This window comes from Coregonus lavaretus, assembly GCF_964263955.1.
Source record: "Coregonus lavaretus genome assembly, chromosome: 20".
Classification (NCBI taxonomy): Eukaryota; Metazoa; Chordata; class Actinopteri; order Salmoniformes; family Salmonidae; genus Coregonus; species Coregonus lavaretus.
The window spans coordinates 4,423,430-4,444,203 of NC_140007.1; the positions used below are offsets into that span (position 1 = coordinate 4,423,430).

Below are 20,774 nucleotides of genomic sequence, written 5' to 3' on the forward strand. Positions count from 1 at the left end.
GTAACCCCATTGCAACATTTTATAAATATGCCATTTAGCAGGGGGGCTTTACTTGGCTCATCGCGCTCTAGCGACTCCTTGTGGCGGACCGGGCGCCTGCTGGCTGACTTCGTTCATCAGTTGATTTTATCTCTGCACCATGTTAGATTATGTTGAATCGCAGCAAATGAGCTTTAAAACTGCTACATTTTCTCTGAGCTCCATAGAGAAATGTGTAGAATTTCAGGAAATTGGCTTAAAAATCTAAAAATGTCTCGACACTGCCAAGGTAGCCTAGTGGTTAAGAGCATTGGGCCAATAACCATAAGGTTGCTGGTTTGAATCCCTGAGCTGGCAAGGTGAAAAAATGTGATGTTCTGCCCTTGAGCAAGGCAGTTAACCAACAACTGCTCCCTGGGTGCTGATGACGTCAATTAAGACATCCCACTGTACCTCTCTGATTCAGAGGGGTCAGGTGGCGGAGCGGTCCAAGGCACTGAATCTCAGTGCTAGAGGCGTCACTACAGACCCTGGTTCGATTCCAGGCTGTGTCATAATCCATCCGTGATTGGGAGTCCCATAGGGCGGCGCACAATTGGCCCGGGGTAGGCCGTCATTGTAAATAAGAATTTGTTCTTAACTGACTTGCCTAGTTAAATAAAGGTTAACTCAAATACATTTTTTTTTTTTAAAGGTTAAATGCAGAAGAGACATATTAAGTTGAATGTATTAAGTTGTGCAACTGACTAGGTATCCCCCTTTCCCCATGATCGGGGGCCTCTAAAATGTTCTCTATATTTCAGCTGCACCAACCGTGGCCATTGCCAGGCTCGCCTACCACTAAAGCCCCTTTTTGATTCAGAAAAACCCCCTGCTGTAGTTGAAATGCAAGATGCAGCGTGCTAGCCGGCTGGGCTACACCACCCCCTCTCCCCTGTTGCCATTCATCTAGAATGACCTTTGACCTACTGAAGTATGAGAGTTAACCCTTTACGAACACACACACACTCACAGCTCGAGCCTGGCAAAGGGTAATCATAGGGCCTGTATATCGCACTAGGGAGAGGAGGTTGGGGGAGAGAAGGTTGGAGGGGATGAGGGTTCACCTTCCAGTCTCAATGAGATCCAGACTGAGACAGAGAGCAGACAGAGACAGAGAGCAGGCAGGCTGTTGCTTTGACCTTCACCCAAACTTCACTGTGGAAGACGGATGCCTCCTCTGGAAGGGTGTGATTGTGAGTGTGTGTGTGTATGTGGGTGCGTATGTGTGTATGTGCATGTGCATGCATACAGTGCATTCGGAAAGTATTCAGACCCCTTCACTTTTTCCACATTTTGTTACGTTACAGCCTTATTCAAAAATGTATTAAATATTTGTTTTCCTCATCAATCTACACACAATACCCCATAATGACTAAGCGAAAACAGGTTTTTAGAAATTTTTGTAAATTTATTACAAATAAAAAACAGAGGCTTCCAGGGTGGGTTTTGTTATACATTTGCTAAAATTTCAAAAAACCTGTTTTTGCTTTGTGATTATGGGGTATTGTGTGTTAAAATGATGAGGGGAAAAAAAACAATTTAATCAATTTTAGAATGTGTCTGAATACTTTCCGAATGCACTGTAAATGGGTGCGTGCGTGCGTGGTGTGGGGGAATGCATGGAGTAGCCTATGCTTCATCCTGCTTCCCTAACCACAGTGCTGCTGATCCTTGTTAGCTGGCTGAGCTAAATCCAGGTCAGTCAGCCTATCATGGAGTGGCAATCTCTCACAGCATTGACATAGAGAAATTAGGTCACATTGGCCTTGTACAAGCTGGCTGGGGCAGTATTTCCATTCACTTACACAACTGCCTCAGAGCCGAGATAAGAAAACAAAGCATTTCACAACAAACCAGCCAAAAAGCTAGTCTAAGTACCAGTCTCTTTAGCTAACATTCCACTCCTTGTCATTGCCAAAGAGACTGGCGTTTCGGTAATATCAACGTTCATTACGCGCTGGATTTACGGCACAGTTGCTCATTGGTTGTTGGAAATAACATTCATGTTTTCCATGATAACATGAGCAGCATCGAAAATAGAATTAGAATTTATAACAAAGTCAAAAACAAACATTTAGCTGTTAGCTAGGCAAGTTGTTGTATTCTGAGGCTTAAAATCAAAACTAAGATGTTTTGTGGTTGAAATTGCAGTAGCTATGTATTTAGTTTGAGAATTTAGATGTGAGCTAGCACCTTTAGACAGACTGGTTTTGTCTGGACAAACAAAAAATGGTTTCTTAGCAACCGGATACCAACACTTTCAATATTTGCATAATCATTGTGATTTGAGGATAGCTGTGAGGGTGATTGAATCAGGATCTAATCCTCTGTTCTACTCGAGGTCATTAATGATAGAATGTTCATATAGGTAATTATCAATACAATTTAACAATAAGGTGCATAGTGTTCGATTTGCCTGCTGTGGAGCAAGGACACCCGCAGCTCCGCTAAAACCATTGACAACTGCGTGTAATTTGCAAGGGATTGTTAAATAAATGTTAACTATTTGGCTGTAGTATCATCACCTCTTGAAGAGCATAGTCAGAAATAAAAATGTCCAATTATTCCATGCAAAACAATTGCGCACTTTTAGCTCTATCATCATCTGAGTTATAGGCTACAGCAAGTAACTGCATGCTTTTCATGACCAGTAAACATCAATTGGTCATGAAATTCAGATACCTGAGAGTAAAAAGAAGAAACCCGCACACTGCGCTTGCAAGTATCACTGTTCTTTATTAAGCTTTACGTATCAGCCTCAAGGCCTTCGTCAGAGCTCTGACTAAGGTCTTGAGGCCAATACAATGTTAACTTTCATTGCTATGCGGACGACACACAGCTCTACATTTCGATGAAACATGGTGAAGCCCAGAAATTGCCTACCCTGGAAGCCTGTGTTTCAGACATAAGGAAGTGGATGGTGGCAGATTTTTTACTTTTAAACTGCTAGTTCTAGGTCCCAAGAAACAAAGAGATCTTCTGTTGGATCTGACAATTAATCTTGAAGGTAGTACAGTCGTCTCAAAAGGAGGACCTTGGCGCTACTCTGGACCCTGATCTCTCTTTTGATGAACATATCAAGAATATTTCAAGGACAGCTTTTTTCCATCTTCGTAACATTGGAAAAAATCTGAAACGTTTTGTCCAAAAATTATGCAGAAAAGCTAATCAATGCTTTTGTCACTTCTAGATTTGACTACTGCAATGATCTACTCTCCGGCTACCCGGATAGAGCACTAAATAAACTTCAGTTAGTGCTAAACACGGCTGCTAGAATCTTGACTAGAACCAAAAAATGTGATCATATTACTCCAGTGCTAGCCTCTCAGGGGTGCGAAGGTGAACGGAAAGGCACTGGAGCGACAAACCGCCCTTGCTATCTCTGCCTGGCCGGTTCCTGTCTCTCCATTGGGATTCTCTACCTCTGACCGTATTACGGGGGCTGAGTCACTGGCTTACTGGTGCTTTCCATGCTATCCCTAGGAGGGGTGCGTCACTTGAAAGGGTTGAGTCACTGACGTGATCTTCCTGTCCGGTTTGTCGCCTCTCGGGCTCGTGCAGTGGAGGAGATCTTCGTGGGCTATACTCAGCCTTGTCTCAGGGTAGTAGGTTGGTGGTCTGTTGATATCCCTCTGTTGGTGTGGGGGCTGTGCTTTGGCAAAGTGGGTGGGGTTATATCCTGCCTGGTTGGCCCTGTCCGGGGGTATCGTCGGACAGGGCCACAGTGTCTCCCGACCCCCCCTGTCTCAGCCTCCAGTATCTATGCTGCAATAGTCTATGTGCCGGGGGGCTAGGGTCAGTCTGTTATATATGGTGTTATTCTCCTGTCTTATCCGGTGTCCTGTGTGAATTTAAGTATTCTCCCTCTACTTCTCTCTCTCTCCCTCTCTCCCTCCCCTCCCGGAGGACCTGAGCCCTAGGACCATGCCTCAGGACTACCTGGCCTGATGACTCCTTGCTGTTCCCAGTCCACCTGGTCGTGCTGATGCTCCAGTTTCCACTCTCCTGCCTGCGGTTATCGACCCCTGACCTGTTCACCAGACGTGCTACCTTGTCCCAGACCTGCTGTTTTCAACTCTCTCTCTCTCTCTCTCTCTCTCTCTCTCTCTCTCTCTACCACACCTGCTATTTCAACCTCCAAATGACCGGCTATGAAAAGCCAAGTGACATTTACTCCTGATGTACTGACCTGTTGCAACCTCTACAACCACTGTGATTATTATATGACCCTTCTGGTCATCTATGAACTTTTGAACATCTTGGAGAAAAATCTGGCCAATGGCCATGTACTGTTATAATCTCCACCCGGCACAGCCAGAAGGGGACTGGCCACCCCTCAGAGCCTGGTTCCTCTCTAGGTTTCTTCCTAGCTTTCTGCCTTTCTATGGAGTTTTTTCTAGCCACCGTGCTTCTACATCTGCATTGCTTGATGTTTGGGGTTTTAGGCTGGGTTTCTGTATAGCATGTTGTGACATCTGCTGATGTAAAAAGAGCTTTATAAATACATTTCATTGATTGATACGTAAAGCTTAATAAAGAGCAGTGATACTAGCTAGTGCAGTGTGCGGGTTTCTTCATTTTTTCTTTGGCTAAGGCCTCCCGAGTGGCGCAGCGGTCTAAGGCACTGCATTGCAGTGCTTGAGGCGTCACTACAGATCCGGGTTCGATCCCGGGCTGTGTTGCGACCGGGAGACCGATGAGGCGGTGCACAATTTGCCCAGCATCGTCCGGGTTAGGGGAGGGTTTGGCCGGCTGGGATGTCCTTGTCCCATCACGCTCTAGCGACTTCTGTGGCGGGCCGGGCACATGTACGCTGACACGGTCGCCAGTTGTACAGTGTTTCCTCCAACACATTGGTGCGGCTGGCTTCCGGGTTAAGCGAGTAGTGTGTCAAGAAGCAGTGCGGCTTGGCAGTGTCGTGTTTTGGAGGACGCATGGCTCTCGACCTTCACCTCTCCCGAGTCCGTACGGGAGTTGCAGCGATGGCACAAGACTGTAACTACCAATTGGATATCACGAAAAAGGGGTAAAAAAAAAATTAAGACACTTTGGCTAAACATAGTGGTAAGTAGACTCCAACCAACGTAGGCCTACCTAGCGAAGTTAGCTAACATTATCCCTTTTTCAACATTGTTTTTAAGAGTGTTTAATCACAATTACTGCTGACAGACATGATAGGCTACATTGATTGATGGACCACGTCAAATTGGCTAGCTAACTAATAACAGATATGGCTAAACAAGCTAACTTTCAGGGGATAAACTAGATGGCTATATCCAAATATTGTTTGATTTGCTTGCAATCTATAGTGGTGATGACAGTAGTCCGAGTGACAACTTTATCAGGAAGAGGACTTGCCGATCTCAAGCTCTTTCCAAACGCCTAATGTCTGATTAAGCAAGCAAATGACATGTTGTTTGCTTAGCTAGCTACATGCCTAATTGATCTGGCTACAATCATGTATTTGAAAACACATGTTAATTGATGTGTACTGATCATGAAAAGCATGCAGTTACTTGCTGTATAACTCTGATGATAGAGCTAAATGTGGAATACATCGGTAATGTGTAGTTATGACTATGCTCTTCAAAAGGTGATGATATTAAAACAAAATAGTTATAACATTTATTTAACAATCCCTTGAGAACAGCACATAGTTGTCAATGGTTTTAGCAGAGAAGCAGCCAAATCGAACTCTCTGCACCGTATTGTGACGTTTTATTGATAACGAATTTGAAGATGGCAGAAAGGCCAGTGTCTTTGGCACATGACATGAATTACAGGGAGTGCATTAGCTAAAGACACTGGTACCCAGGCTACAAAAAAGCTGCCACAACCCCAACCCCAACCCTTCCACCAAACGTATTTTTGTTCATTTATACATTATTTTGTTATTTTTACCAACTGTGTGTGTGTGTGTGTGTGTGTGCAGAGTGTCAGTCCCTCCTCTTTTATGTGCAGAGAAGCTTGTCTGGACTTGTCTGCAGGACAAACAGTAACCCAGTGATATAGCCCTGAACTGAACACTTATTGCACAACTTTACAAAACACTGCCTCTTAAAGACTGCCTGGCTAGGGTGTGAATGGTGAAACAAACACACACGTACACACACACCAAACACACACACACAGACACACACACCAGGCTGTGCTCGACACACTGCCCTAGCAGAAAATCCCAAGTGGGACAGCTGAGATGTGGAAGAGGTGAAACCAGGCAAATGCTCTATTACACTATGAAGAAGTAGCCAACAACAAGAAACGGTCTATAGTCAGACCATAAAACTATACAACAGACAGTAGCATTAAAACTGTGGGACAGACAGGTGCTAGTGGACTGAACCACTATTTATTTTCTGTGCTTATTTTGAACATTTTCATCACAGAATAAATACAGACAAAGCCATACAGCCAATATCCCATTCCTTCTTATAGCAGATAAATGAAGGAATTATAGAATAAATTAGTAGCTACAGTGACTGTCACTGATCCTAATGCTCCTGTTAAGAGAAATTGGCCCATGCTTACAGGGGGCTACATACAGCAGACTCAATGCCCATTTGAATGTGAGCAGGGTGAGACGAGGAGCTAATCTAAAAGTTTAATGTAGCCACAAGGGCCTCTACAAATATGACCAAATCATTAGGCCTATGTAACGTTACGTTATTCAAACTCTGTTAGCCAGTGTGTTTGATATGCTGAAGAATAGAGCAGGATAGTGAGGTAGTCATCAACCCACAAAGAGGGAAAAAAGTGAGGTGAAAGGTGAGCATGGCAGCTGTTGTGTTGGCTGGCTCTCGCAAACACATGCGTGCTGCGCACACACGCACGAACTCAAATGAATTTCTCACCCACATACTTACTCACCCAGTGACACACACACAGAAACGCTCACACAGCAACTGTCAGTACTTTGGGAAAGCGAGCATGCTCAATCTTGCTGCATGCTCCCCGGGGGGACACTCTTTCATCACACATGATGTCCTGCATGTGAACTTCACATGATCCTGATATTAGAAAACAGTGATTTTAAACCAACAACACACTCATCAGGTCACCGTGCTCCATTGATCGGCCATATTGGATTTGATCAAGACCTCATTGCAACTCTCTACTACCGCAGGGCATTTTGTTAATGTATAACCACATTGCACACACACACACGCACGCACACACACACACACACACACACACACAAAGACAGTTGTTCCAACCTATCAGTGGTTATAAAAAATTCTGAATAAACAGGCTCTTAACCAGTGTCTGCCTGCAGCCGTTCCCAGACCTCTTGTCTGTTATGTAACAGTGTTATTTATCAGAGAGCTGGCTGGCCATGTCCCTGGACAGACACAGCTCTCTCTCTCTCTCTGCCTGTGTCTGGACCGCTGTGTGTGTGTGTGCTTTTTCAGTCGATCCCTATGAGAGAGTGTCCTGCACAACACACCATTGCGTGTGTGTGTGTGTGTGTGAGTCACAGCAACAAGGAAAACAGCCTTGAGCCTGTCTCGCTCTGCTAGCCACTGAGTCACACACAACAGTACAAACTACTGAGAGAATTACATATAAACAAACACACAGACACACGCTTAATGATACTGGGTCTGGATTGACACAGAGCGATTATAGAAAGAAAAGGGAAAGCGTTAACCCTTTCTTCTGAATATGAGACATGGATTAAGTCGCCGGAGTCAATCTCGCCTGGACATAATAACGATTTTCAGATTATACGAGGGTGGGGAGTTTAGGGAGTCGATAATTCCATAACATTGCATGTCCAATCCATGACAGATGCTTCATGTCCTAGGAACCAATCTTTATAAACACAATGTTATCTAGTATGAAAGATCACACGCTCAACAAAGTGAAACATGGGTATTTTTCTGTAGCGTTAAATGTGTGAACTGCTTGAATCTCAATGTTAAGGTAAAAAAAAAAAACATTTGGTGTGGTTGGCCATGGTGTGCAAGACAGTGACATAAGCCATTGACATCTTGTGCATTGATTTGTGCATTGACTAATCTAGCAATTGGTTCATTGGCTAGTGGTCCACTATCACAGTGAGAGCAGTATTGGTTTAGGTTCATCAGTCAACAGCAAGATGACTATCATATATTCCATTCTCACTAACATGATTGTGCAATCTTGACCTTATTCTAGAACTTTGACCCGCTGAGGTATTTTCTAAAGTCTTGAGAATATTCCAGAACTATTCTGATTCTGGAACACTGGAATGCTTTCTAAGAATCGAACAGCAGTCATCTGACCAAGCTTCCCCACAACATTTATACCCAAACCATAGTTTATTCAAGACTGTTTTGGGATTTGAGGTGAAAACACCCAATTCTTAGAGCAATTTTAACTTTCTGAAATTCTATGCCCCATTCAATGACTGTATCATCTGGACCTGAATTGGTATTGACCCAACTATGGGTAAGGCAGCAACCATGCTACAGGTAATAACCATAAAGTTATCCATGCGGTATTAGGTAATAACTATGTTATTAGCCATGTGGTCCCTACCTGCGTCGGGGGACAGGTATTTGGGAGGAGGGGTGGGGGTCTCTCTCCTCAGGTGGAACTTGCTGTCCGTTTGTTGCCTGGCAACCGCTGGACACCAGCAGGGTCCTCGCCTCCGAGTGCATGTGTCTGTCCGCCTTCTGCCCTTTCCGGATCAGGCAGTGTGTGGGACTGCCGTTAGTAAGGATCCCAGTCAGACCACTGTTTCTTTCATCTGCCTCCCCACCACAACCTGCCTGAAGGATGAAGAACAAAACACACACAGAGAAATTATCTAATGGTTGGAGTCTCAGAACTGATATGTTGGTGCTTTTAGCTTCCAAGGCTTGTAGTAAAAATAGATAATATAAGGTTAATTACATAGTCCAAATGATAGTTTTAGGCACCATTTAACAGATTTGTTTGGCTACATTGTTGGGAAGGGGACGTGTGTTGGGGATTTTGTGTGTAAGGAAATATAGAAGCCGTGTCACTAAATCTGTCCAACCATTTTGTAGCGGATTATTTTGGACGGAGTCAGGCGCAGGAGGGTAAATCACAGAATAAATGGTTTATTCGGCAATACAGAGGTACGCAGCAATGCGTAAAACACTCCAGTGCGGTAAAACTGCGCTCTGGGGAAAACAAGGCACACGGGTGAATATCCCGGCGATACAAAATACAATATAGCTCCACCAAGCTGTAGTAACCTCCACAATAAACAATCACACACAAACACAAGAGGGGCAGAGGGAATACTTATACAGGTACTGATGAGGGGATATGAACCAGGTGTGTGTAATAAACAAGACAAAACAGGACGACGAACGCCGAAGCCTGCCTGAACAAGGAAAAGGGGGCAGCTTCGGAGGAAGTCGTGACACATTTGGAGGAGCACCGGCCTCACGGACGGCCAGGAGGACGCGGAGCAGGGCGAGCCGGATGGCAATGGTGGAAATCGCGCAACAGGGAGGGATCGAGGACATCCCTCACCGGGACCCAGCACTACTCCTCCGGACCGTACCCCTCCCACTCCACAAGGTACTGAAGGCCCCCCACCCGACGCCTCGAATCCAGGATGGAACGGACGGAGTACGCCAGGGCCCCCTCGATGTCCAGAGGGTGCGGAGGGACCTCCCGCACCTCCGACTCCTGGAGCGGACCTGCCACCACCGGCCTGAAAAGAGACACGTGAAACGAGGGGTTAATACGGTAATCAGGAGGGAGTAGTAACCTATACGTAACCTTGTTTACTCTTCTCAGGACTTTGAATGGCCCCACAAACCGCAGGCTAAGCTTCCGGCAGGGCAGGCGGAGGGGCAGATTCCGGGTCGAGAGCCAGACCCGATTACCCGGTACAAAGACCGGGGCCTCACTGCGGTGGCGGTCAGCGTTGGCCTTCTGGCGATGCACGCCGCGCTGGAGGTGGACGTGGGCAGCGTTCCACGTCTCCTCCGCACGCCGAAACCAGTCATCCACCGCAGGAGCTTCGGTCTGGCTCTGATGCCACGGTGCCAGGACCGGCTGAAAATCTAAAACACATTGAAATGGAGATAGGTTAGTGGAGGAGTGGCGGAGAGAGTTCTGGGCATATTCGACCCATGACAAGTTTGATTAAGTGCCCGGTAATCAATGCAAGGGCGCAGATCTCCGTCTTTCTTCTTCACGAAAAATAAACTTGAGGAGGCAGGCGAAGTGGAGGGACGTATGAACCCCTGGCGCAGGGACTCGGAGACGTATGTCTCCATAGCCTCCGTTTCAGCATGCGACAGGGGATAGACATGTCTCCTGGGAGGCACAGCGTCTAACCAGAGGTTTATCGCACAATCCCCCACTCGATGAGGTGGTAATTTGGTCGCTTGTGTTTTGGAAAACGCGTGGCCAAGTCGAGGTATTTGGGGGGGAATGCACGCGGTGGAGGTAGTGTCTGGACTTTCCACCGTGGTTGCACCAACAGAAACAGCTAGACACCTACCCTGACACTCTCTCGACCACCCCGTGAGAACCCTCTTCGGCCATGACAAGGTGGGGTCGTGTAATGCGAGCAAGGGAAGACCCAACACAACAGGGAAATCGGGGGACTCAGAAATATGAAAGGTGATTTGCTCCCTATGGGTCTCCAGCGTAATCATAGTGACTGGTGCCATAACCTCCCTACCAAAACCTGATCCTAATGGTCGACTGTAAAATACTACCATGTAATCAGGGAAGTTGACGTAGATGGTGAAATGCGCAGCAGAGGGCTCTGAACGAGTGTGGGTTTGCGCTACCTGGGGTGACGCGAGAGTGCCCTGCCTTTCGCCTCCAGACCCAGAAGAACTCTGACGACAGCGTGCAGCAGAATGTCCTCTCTTGCCACAAGAGTGACACTGGATCTGTCGCCCTCCGTTCTCCCGGATCGCTGCACCACCCAGCTCCATCGGAACGTAATCCGGGATGCAGGGGGGGTGAAACGGCAGGCCCCTTCCAGGACGTCCTCTGGAAGCCAGCAGGTTGTCCAACCGGATGGCCATGTCCGCTAGCTGGTTGAAAGTCAACGTGGTATCCCGGCAGGCTAGCTCCCTTCGGACGTCCTCCCGCAGGCTGCACCGAATGGTCGATGAGGGCCCGCTCGTTCCACCCGGACCCCGCCGCTAGAGTTCTAAACTCCAGGGCAAAGTCTTGCACGGTCCTCGTCCCCCAGATGGACCAGGCGCTCGCCGGCCTCTCTTCCTTCGGGGGGATGATCGAAGACTGCCCGGAAGAGGCGAGCGAACGCCCCGTAGTTGTCCAACGTGTCTCCTCCTTCACTCCAGACCGCGTTGGCCCACTCCAGGGCTTTCCCCGAGAGGCAGGAGACGAGGACTGACACCTTCTCCCGCTCCGAGGGAGCCGGGCTGATGGTGGAAAAACAGAGGTCCAGCTGCAGGAGGATTCCCTGGCAGCGTGCCGCTGTCCCGTCGTACTCCCTCGGTCGGGATAGGTGAATCCCTCTGGGTGCTGGGGTGTGGGTGGCTGGATCCGGTTGCTCAGCTGGTCCCAAAGGGTCGGGTCCTCTCCTCTCCAGGCGTTGGACGACCTGGAGAACCCGATCCATCGCTTCGCCCAAGCTGGCTAGCATGTTGGAATGCTCCTGGACCCGCTCCACAACTCCAGGTATATTCCCGTTTCCTGCTGACTCTATGCTGTTGGGTGTGTGATTCTGTAGCGGCTGATTTTGGACAAAGTCAGGCGCAGGAGGGTAAATCCTAGAATAAATGGTTCATTCGGCAATACAGCGGTACGTAGCAATGCGTAAAACACTCCAGTGCGGAAAAACGGCGCACTGGGGAAAACAAGGCACACGGGTGAATATCCCAGCGATACATAATACAATATAGCTCCACCGAGCTGTAGTAACCTCCACAATAAACAATCACACAGAAAGACAAGGGGGCAGAGGGAATACTTATACAGGTACTGATGAGGGTATATGAACCAGGTGTGTGTAATAAACAAGACAAAACAAATGGAATGATGAGATGAGGAGCGGCAGTGGCTAGAAGGCCGGTGACGACGAACCCCGAAGCCTGCCCGAACAAGGAGAGGAGGCAGCTTCGGAGGAAGTCGTGACACATTTGGAGGAGCTGACAAGCAGAATCTACACTGTAACGGAAAATGTATACAGTAATTTTAGGTATTATCAACAGTAAAAATCTTTGAAACATTTACCTGCAGCATACTGTAAATGATGGTGCGTTGTGGGAAAATTGCTGTATTTCGATTGGTACTGTAATTCCACCCCACAGAATACAGTACAAATCAAATAAAGCTTGATTTATACAGCACATTTCAGACATGGAAAGCAATGCAATGTGCTTCACAGGAAAAAACAAATAAAAACATTTTACATTAGTTATCTCTTTTTAAATTGCTAACCTCCTCTGTTATTGTAATGGAGCGAGGTTAGCATGTTTTGGGGGTACGATATTCGTGTGTCTATAAATTTCTCACTCATCAATTTTCACAATTCATTCAGGACTAGCCATAATCATGGTAACATCCACATTAATGTAGAAGTGTTTAGAAACATATTCTACTCGTATTTACAATAAAAGTGACTCCAAAATGACACAATACATTATTTACCATGAATTTCTATTGGGCACAAAATAATCTGAAACACAAGGCAAACAAACAGCAAATTCACGCTCAACAGTTTGCCCTGTGTATCAAGAATGGTCCACCACCCAAAGGACATCCAGCCAACTTGACACAACTATAGGAAGCATTGGAGTCAACATTGGCCAGCTCAATATTAGGAAGGTGTTCTTAATGTTTGGTATTCTCAGTGTATACAGTGCAAGTCCCGTGTAGCTCAGTTGGTAGAGCATGGCGTTTGCAACGCCAGGGTTGTGGGTTCGATTCCCATGGGGGGCCAGTATGAAAAATAAATAAATTATGCACTCACTAACTGTAAGTCGCTCTGCATAAGAGCGTCTACTAAATGACTAAAAATGTAAGTGAATAAGTCCTACAAGTCCTACAGGTGGTGACCACAGACCAGTTCCTATGCTTCCTGGCTGATATTTTGGTCACTTTTGAATGCTGGCGGTGCTTTCACTCTAGTGGTAGCATGAGACGGAGTCTACAACCCACACAAGTGGCTCAGGTAGTGCAGCTCATCCAGGATGGCACATCAATGCGAGCTGTGGCAAGAAGGTTTGCTGTGTCTGTCAGCGTAGTGTCCAGAGCATGGAGGCGCTACCAGGAGACAGGCCAGTACATCAGGAGACGTGGAGGAGGCCGTAGGAGGGCAACAACCCAGCAGCAGGACTGCTACCTCCGCCTTTGTGCAAGGAGGAGCAGGAGGAGCACTGCCAGAGCCCTGCAAAATTACCTCCAGCAGGCCACAAATGTGCATGTGTCTGCTCAAACGGTCAGAAACACACTCCATGAGGGTGGTATGAGGGCCCGAAGTCCACAGGTGGGGGTTGTGCTTACAGCCCAACACCGTGCAGGAAGTTTGGCATTTGCCAGAGAACACCAAAATTGGCAAATTCGCCACTGGCGCCCTGTGCTCTTCACAGATTAAAGCAGGTTCACACTGAGCACATGTGACAGACGTGACAGAGTCTGGAGACGCCGTGGAGAACGTTCTGCTGCCTGCGTTTGGCGGTGGGTCAGTCATGGTGTGGGGTGGCATTTCTTTGGGGGGCCGCACAGCCCTCCATGTGCTCGCCAGAGGTAGCCTGACTGCCATTAGGTACCGAGATGAGATCCTCAGACCCCTTGTGAGACCATATGCTGGTGCGGTTGGCCCTGGGTTCCTCCTAATGCAAGACAATGCTAGACCTCATGTGGCTGGAGTGTGTCAGCAGTTCCTGCAAAAGGAAGGCATTTATGCTATGGACTGGCCCGCCCGTTCCCCAGACCTGAATCCAATTGAGCACATCTGGGACATCATATCTCGCTGCACCACAGACTGTCCAGGAGTTGGCGGATGCTTTAGTCCAGGTCTTGGAGGAGATCCCTCAGGAGACCATCTGCCACCTCATCAGGAGCATGCCCAGGCATTGTAGGAAGGTCATACAGGCACGTGGAGGCCACACACACTACTGAGCCTCATTTTGACTTGTTTTAAGGACATTACATCAAAGTTGGATCAGCCTGTAGTGTGGTTTTCCACTTTAATTTTGAGGGTGACTCCAAATCCAGACCTCCATGGGTTGATACATTTGATTTCCATTGATAATTTTTGTGTGATTTTGTTGTCAGCACATTCAACTATGTAAATAAAAAAGTATTTAATAAGATTTTTTTTTGAGCAGTGTAAAACTACCAGAAATGTGAAAAGACAGAGTACACTGAACAAAAACATAAACATGTAAAGTGTTGGTCCTTTGTTTCATGAGCTGAAATAAAAGATCCCAGAAATGTTCCATACGCACAAAAAGCTTATTTCTCTCAAATTTTGTGCACAAATTTGTTTACATCCCTTTTAGTGAGCACGTCTCCTTTGCCAAGATAATCCATCCACCTGGCATTACACAGGTGCACCTTGTGCTGGGGACAATAAAAGGCCACTCTAAAATGTGCAGTTTTGTCACATAACACAATGCCACAGATGTCTCAAGTTTTGAGGACGTATGCCATTGTCATGCTGACTGCAGGAATGTCCACCAGAGCTGTTGCCAGATAATTTAATGTTAATTTAATGCCGCCTCCAACGTCGTTTTAGATAATTTGGCAGTACGTCCAATCTGCCTCACAACCGCAGACCACGTGTATGGCGTTGTGTGGGCGAGCGGTTTGCTGATGTCAATGTTGTGAACAGAGTGCCCCATGGTGGTGATGGGGTTATGGTATGGGCAGGCATAAGCTATGGACAATGAACACAATTGCATTTTATGGATGGCAATTTGAATGCACAGATATACCGTGACGAGATCCTGAGGCCCATTGTCGTGCCATTCATCTGCCGCCATCACCTCATATTTCAACATGATAATGCACGGCCACGTCGCAAGGATCTGTACACAATTCCTGGAAGTTGAAAATGTCCCAGTTCTTCCATGGCCTGCATAGTCACCAGACATGTCACACATTGAGCATGTTTGGGATGCTCTGGATGGCCGTGTACGACAGTGTGTTCCAATTCCCACCAATATCCAGCAACTTCGCACAGCCATTGAAGACGAGTGGGACAACATTCCACTGGCCACAATCAACAGCCTGATCAACTTCATTCGAAGGAGACGTGTCATGTGGCAAAAGGTGGTCACACCAGATACTGACTGGTTTTCTGATCCACACCCCTACCTTCTTTTTAAGGTATCTTTGACCAACAGATGCATATCTGTGTTCCCAGTCATGTGAAATCCATAGATTAGGGCCTAATGCATTTATTTCAATTGACTGATTTCCTTATATGAACTGTAACTCTGTAAAATCTTTGAAATTGTTGCATGTTGCGTTTATATTTTTGTTCAGTATAGACTGTGTGGGGGGGGGGGCTAGTAGGCTGAGTGGGCGGGGAGCTAATCTTTACTGGCAGTTCTTTGAAAACACCTATGTCAAGCAACATGGACACAGTGAGCAGTGTTGCAGTGAGATTATTTAAAGCAAATTTGCTGATACACAAGTAACTCAAACAACATTGAAATTGCATTCAACATCCAATCCTGTCATACACCACATCATGGTTTTACAAATGTTTTGCTTATCCAACTGTTTGGTTATTGTAACAGTGTCAATATAAACAAAATGTTGACTGTATAATTTAGCTAGCTAGCCCAAATGGAATTGTCAGCACTGTTTATCAGGCTAGCTAGCTAGTTTATCTTGGACAATTTCAGTTGAAACTTTACAGTAGTGATGTTACGTTTGATACCGGAGCTCCGAGGCATGCGTCGAAATTGCTAAACAGCTAACTTCGAAGCAGTGTGCCGATGCGTGTCTCACTTTATCAGAAGTATGTCATCAATTATGTCCGAAGCTTCGTTTGATCACGTGCCTTTTCAAACCGTGTGTTGTAAAATGCGAGACCCCACTGAACATTCAGGGATGTGTGGGTATGAGGTTGAATCCCATTAAAGGCACACTATGCAGATTTCTTTTTAAATGTGAAACCACACTTTCTGCACTGTTGTTCAAATATTTAGTTTGATTTAGTATAGTTTCTGTCTTAAGCATCCTAAATAATGCCATAGAATCCGTTTTTGAAAAATACCCAATGTTTATATCCCAGGACAAATTAGCTAGCTAAATGTCCATGAATGTTTCATATGTGTTTCGACCTGTCCCTAAAATAATATAATTGGTTCAGAGTTCGTTTTGATATTTCAACCTGCGTGTTCTGATCGCATCTGGTGTGGATGGACAAAATCAACATGCGGACGCACGCGCGTGGCCAGTGTCGTCAGCATGTGAGTGTACAAAACATTAAAGCTGCAATATGTAACTTTTGGGCGACCCGACCAAATTCATATAGAAATGTGTTTTATAGATCTGTCATTCACATTGAAAGCAAGTCTAAGAAGCGGTATATCTGTTCTATGTCCGCTATTTATACGCTTCCCATTCTTAAGTTTAGTTTTTGCATCTTTTACTTTCGGTTTTGTACACCAGCTTCAAACAGCTGAAAATACAATATTTTTGGTTATGGAAAATATATTTCACAGCGGTTTTGATGGTACAATGATTCTCTACACTATACTTGCTTTTTTTGTCACATAAACTGAAATTAGGAGAACTATTAGAATTATAGCAACCAGGAAATGGAGAAGCGATTTCTGCATAGTGCATCTTTAAGAACACCTTCCTAATATTGAGTTGCACACCCCCTTTTGCCCTCAGAACAGCCTCAATTCGTCGGGGCATCGGCTCTACAAGGTGTCAAAAGTGTTCCACAGGGATGCTGGCCCATGTTGACACCAATACTTCCCAGAGTTGTGTCAAGTTGGCTGGATGTCCTTTGGGTGGTGGACCATTCTTGATACACACTGGAAACTGTTGAGTGTGAAAAACCCAGCGGTGTTGCAGTTCTTGACACAAACCGGTGCGCTTGGGACCTACTACCATACCCCGTTCAAAGGCACTTAAATCTTTTGTCTTGCCTATTCACCCTCTGAATGGCACACATACACAATCCATGTCTCAATTGTCTCTGAGCTTTAAAAAATCCTTCATTAACCTGTCACCTCCCCTTCATCTACACTGATTGAAGTGGATTTAACAAGTGACATCAAAAAGGGATCATAGCCTTCAACTGGTCAGTCTATGTCATGGAATGAGACAACGTTCATATAGCATGCATATCAACGATATCAAGAAGTTTGTTTGAATTTTCCATTTGGCATGTCTCTTGATGTAATGATATGACAACCGTGTAGCAGTTTTGGGCAACCGTTCCCCTGCTTTTGTTCCATGCTGGCTGAAGACCTCATTAGCCAGTTACTAGCTAACACCAGACACAGATGAAAACAGAAAACCCCTTTAGATTAATAGGGGTAAACTCTAATTATATTTGTTGACATGCTGCAGTCAAATTCTGGCACCAGTAGACTAGCTACCTAGCTATGTAAACCACACCCCTCTGCAAACATGCCTTCTGGGACGTTGGTTAAAAGGCAGTACTTATTTGTAAGAGAATAAGACATTACCATTGGTGTATTGAAATTAGGCTTTTTGTGATGTTACCAAAACCCCTTAATAATCCTGCCTCCATCCCACCTCCTGAATAAGTGTTTGAAATGGAGAGGGGACCAGTAAATTTATGATCAAACTTTATGAATGTAGAAGCAACAGTTATTTTCATACTTTGGTACTCCTACTTAATCCAATTTCATGAAAAACATGATTTTGACTGTTCTGGACCTTTAACTTTGAACGCGCAATGAGCCGCCATTTTAACAAATTACATTCGTCATACATAGCCTACTAGTTGCAATTAATAGGCTAACTAACTTGCGTTAGTCGCATGTCTGACCTACATTTTCACTTTAAAAAATAACCGATTCACGTCATCAGCAAAGTTAGCCTCTTCGCCCCCGGAGACCTGTAACGTTATCGGGCGCACAATGTGTGGGCTACAGTTCTCCTGGAGCGAAGAGGCTACAGAATAATCAGAGCGGACTGGTTCTGTATCCCGGGTGAATGCAACATTAGGCTTTCATGCAAAAATGTAACTTAATGTGAATAATTGAATAGGGGGGGAAATTAATAACTAACCAACACACTGTTAGACCAAAAATATTACGTCCAGCATGCAATTGTTATGCCCGTGTAATAGAACCTACTTTATTCAGGTGGGGATATTTTTCTCTCCCTGATGACAGGTCATTCACATTGAGGACTGTGTCCTGGCTTGTACATTCTCTTAAAGATCCATCATCCAGCATGAATTTGTAGAGAACTGCTCCTGTTGCGGGACCGTTCTTGCACGCCAGAATGACACGGCTGTCCGCAGTGGCGGCAACACAAATTTTGCGTCCCTTGGAACCCTCTGCATGCTGGTCAATACCGGCTTGTTTCGAAGCGCCCGCGATCCGTATTCCAACAGGAGACATGTCAAGCAGACGTTTACAATTCATCGTTGGACCGGACAAGTGGGGACTAAAGAAAGATTACCCGCTTTCTATAGATTTTAGTGCAGATATCTGGAATAAAATACATTTATCAGGATTGTCTTGAATCGATCTCCGTGTGTTACCACTATTCTAAGGTACGGTTAACGATTGTTTAGCTATTTTCTAAAACAAAATGCCACGCCCACACTCCCTGCGCGTGCAGAAGACTTGTGCAGCTTGGTGAGGTTCACAGAGCACCGCCTTCAATTCTCTCATATTGGTCCTCAGAATACGTAAACGTTCCATTTTGGCACGCGGCCATCGCAAGCCAGCAGCCCATTGGGTAGTTTGGACTGTGTCACTTTTTTTTCTGCGAAGATTGTGGGGGTGTGTCGCTCCAGTTTGCCCTTTGCCGGCCGGCGGTTGGAAAAGGGAGAAATTAGGTAGGCCTAGACTTGGCTGAAGTCGAAACAGTAGCCTTCTGTCTGTGGAGATCAAGTGTAGCGGCCTATTCACAACTTGAAATAATATCCCAAAGCGCGCCATTAATCACTCGTTTTCTCATCAGATAATAACAAAAAAAGCTTAAGCCATTTTATTTACCTTTTTTAAAAATGTACATTAAAGGGATAATCCACCCCCAGAAAAAAAAAGTATGTAACTACTGTATATTTGTTGTGTCAGTGGGTAAAATAAGTATTTTCAACATGATTTAACTTCTAAGTGGTTCCGTCTTAGCCTAGGCAGCCGATAGTGGGTGCTATATCTGCACTAGATTGATGTGCATTCCCGGTAATACACTTGTGTCCCCCGTGGACCAGCCCGTACATAAAGCATCCTCCATTCAGGCTGCATATGCATCATTTTCCTCCTTAACTAGCTTTAATGGCAAGTCGTGGACACACCTTCAAATTAGTGAATTCGGCTATTTCAGCCACACCCGTTGCTGATAGGTGTATATAATTGAGCACACAGCTATGCAATCTCCATAGACAAACATTGGCAGTGGAATGGCCTGTACTTACTTTCAACGTGGCACCATGATAGGATGCCACCTTTCCAACAAGTCAGTTTGTCAAATGTCTGCCCTGCTAGAGCTGCCCCAGTCAACTGTAAGTGATATTATTGTGAAGTGGAAACATCTAAGAACAACAACGGCTCAGCCACGAAGTGGTAGGCCACACATGCTCACAGAAGGGGACCGCCGAGTGCTGAAGCGCGTAGCTCGTAAAAATCGTCTGTCCTCGGTTACAACACTCACTACCGAGTTCCAAATTGCCTCTGGAAGCAACATCAGCACAATAACTGTTTGTCGGAAGCCTCATGAAATGGGTTTCCATGGCCGAGCAGCTGCACACAAGCCTAAGATCACCATACACAATGCCAAGTGTCGGTGGTGTAAAGCACACCGCCATTGGACTCTGGAGCAGTGGAAATGCGTTCCCTGGAGAGATGAATCACGCTTCACCATCTGGCAGTCCGACGGGCAAATCTGGGTTTGGTGGATGCCAGGAGAACGCTACCTGCCCCAATGCATAATGCCAACTGTAAAGTTTTGTGGAGAAGTAATAATGGTCTGGGGCTGTTTTTCATGGTTCGGGCTAGGCACCTTAATTCCAGTGAAAGGAAATCTTAACGCTAGAGCATACAATGACATTCTAGGCGATACTGTGCTTCCAACTTTGTGGCAACAGTTTGGGGAATGCCCTTTCCTGTTTCAGCATGACAATACCCTGTTTCAGCATGCACAAAGCAAGGTCCATACAGAAATGGCTTGTCAAGATCGGTGTGGAAGAACTTGACTGGCCTGCACAGAGCCCTGACCTCAACCCCATCGAACACCTTTGGGATGAATTGGAACGCCGACTGCGAGCCAGGCCTAATCGACCAACATCAGTGCCGACCTCACTAATGTTATTTTGGCTGAATGGAAGCAAGTTCCCTCAGCAATGTTTCAACATCTAGTGGAAAGCCTTCCCAGAAGAGTGGAAGCTGTTCTAGAAGCAAAGGGGGGACAAACTCCATATTAATGTCCATGATTTTGCAATGAGATGTTCGACAACCAATAGTGTAGCATGACAGACCAAGGCTAGTCCCTTAGCTCAGTGTTTCTCTCCCTTTTTTGTTACTCTACCGGCTATCACATGGTTTTACCCTTGGGGATTATTAAAGTACTACTATACTCCCTTATGTTCCTTTAACCATTAGACATATGTTCTTATAAGTTTT

At 45.8% G+C, this 20,774-nt stretch overlaps 1 protein-coding gene across 1 annotated transcript in view; it reads right to left on the minus strand.

Moving 5' to 3' along the window:
* The window catches only part of LOC311148241 (zinc finger protein 704-like), a 75,629-nt gene extending 56,894 nt beyond the window's left edge, over positions 1-18,735 (minus strand). The window contains exons 1-2 of the mRNA XM_084185140.1: positions 18,276-18,735; positions 8,542-8,774 (exon numbers count right to left, since the gene is read on the minus strand). Coding sequence (XP_084041266.1) covers positions 8,542-8,774; positions 18,276-18,569 — 527 coding nt within the window. The 5' untranslated portion in view covers positions 18,570-18,735. The remainder of the gene's footprint in view (positions 1-8,541; positions 8,775-18,275) is intronic.
* Between the last annotated feature and the right edge of the window lie 2,039 nt (positions 18,736-20,774).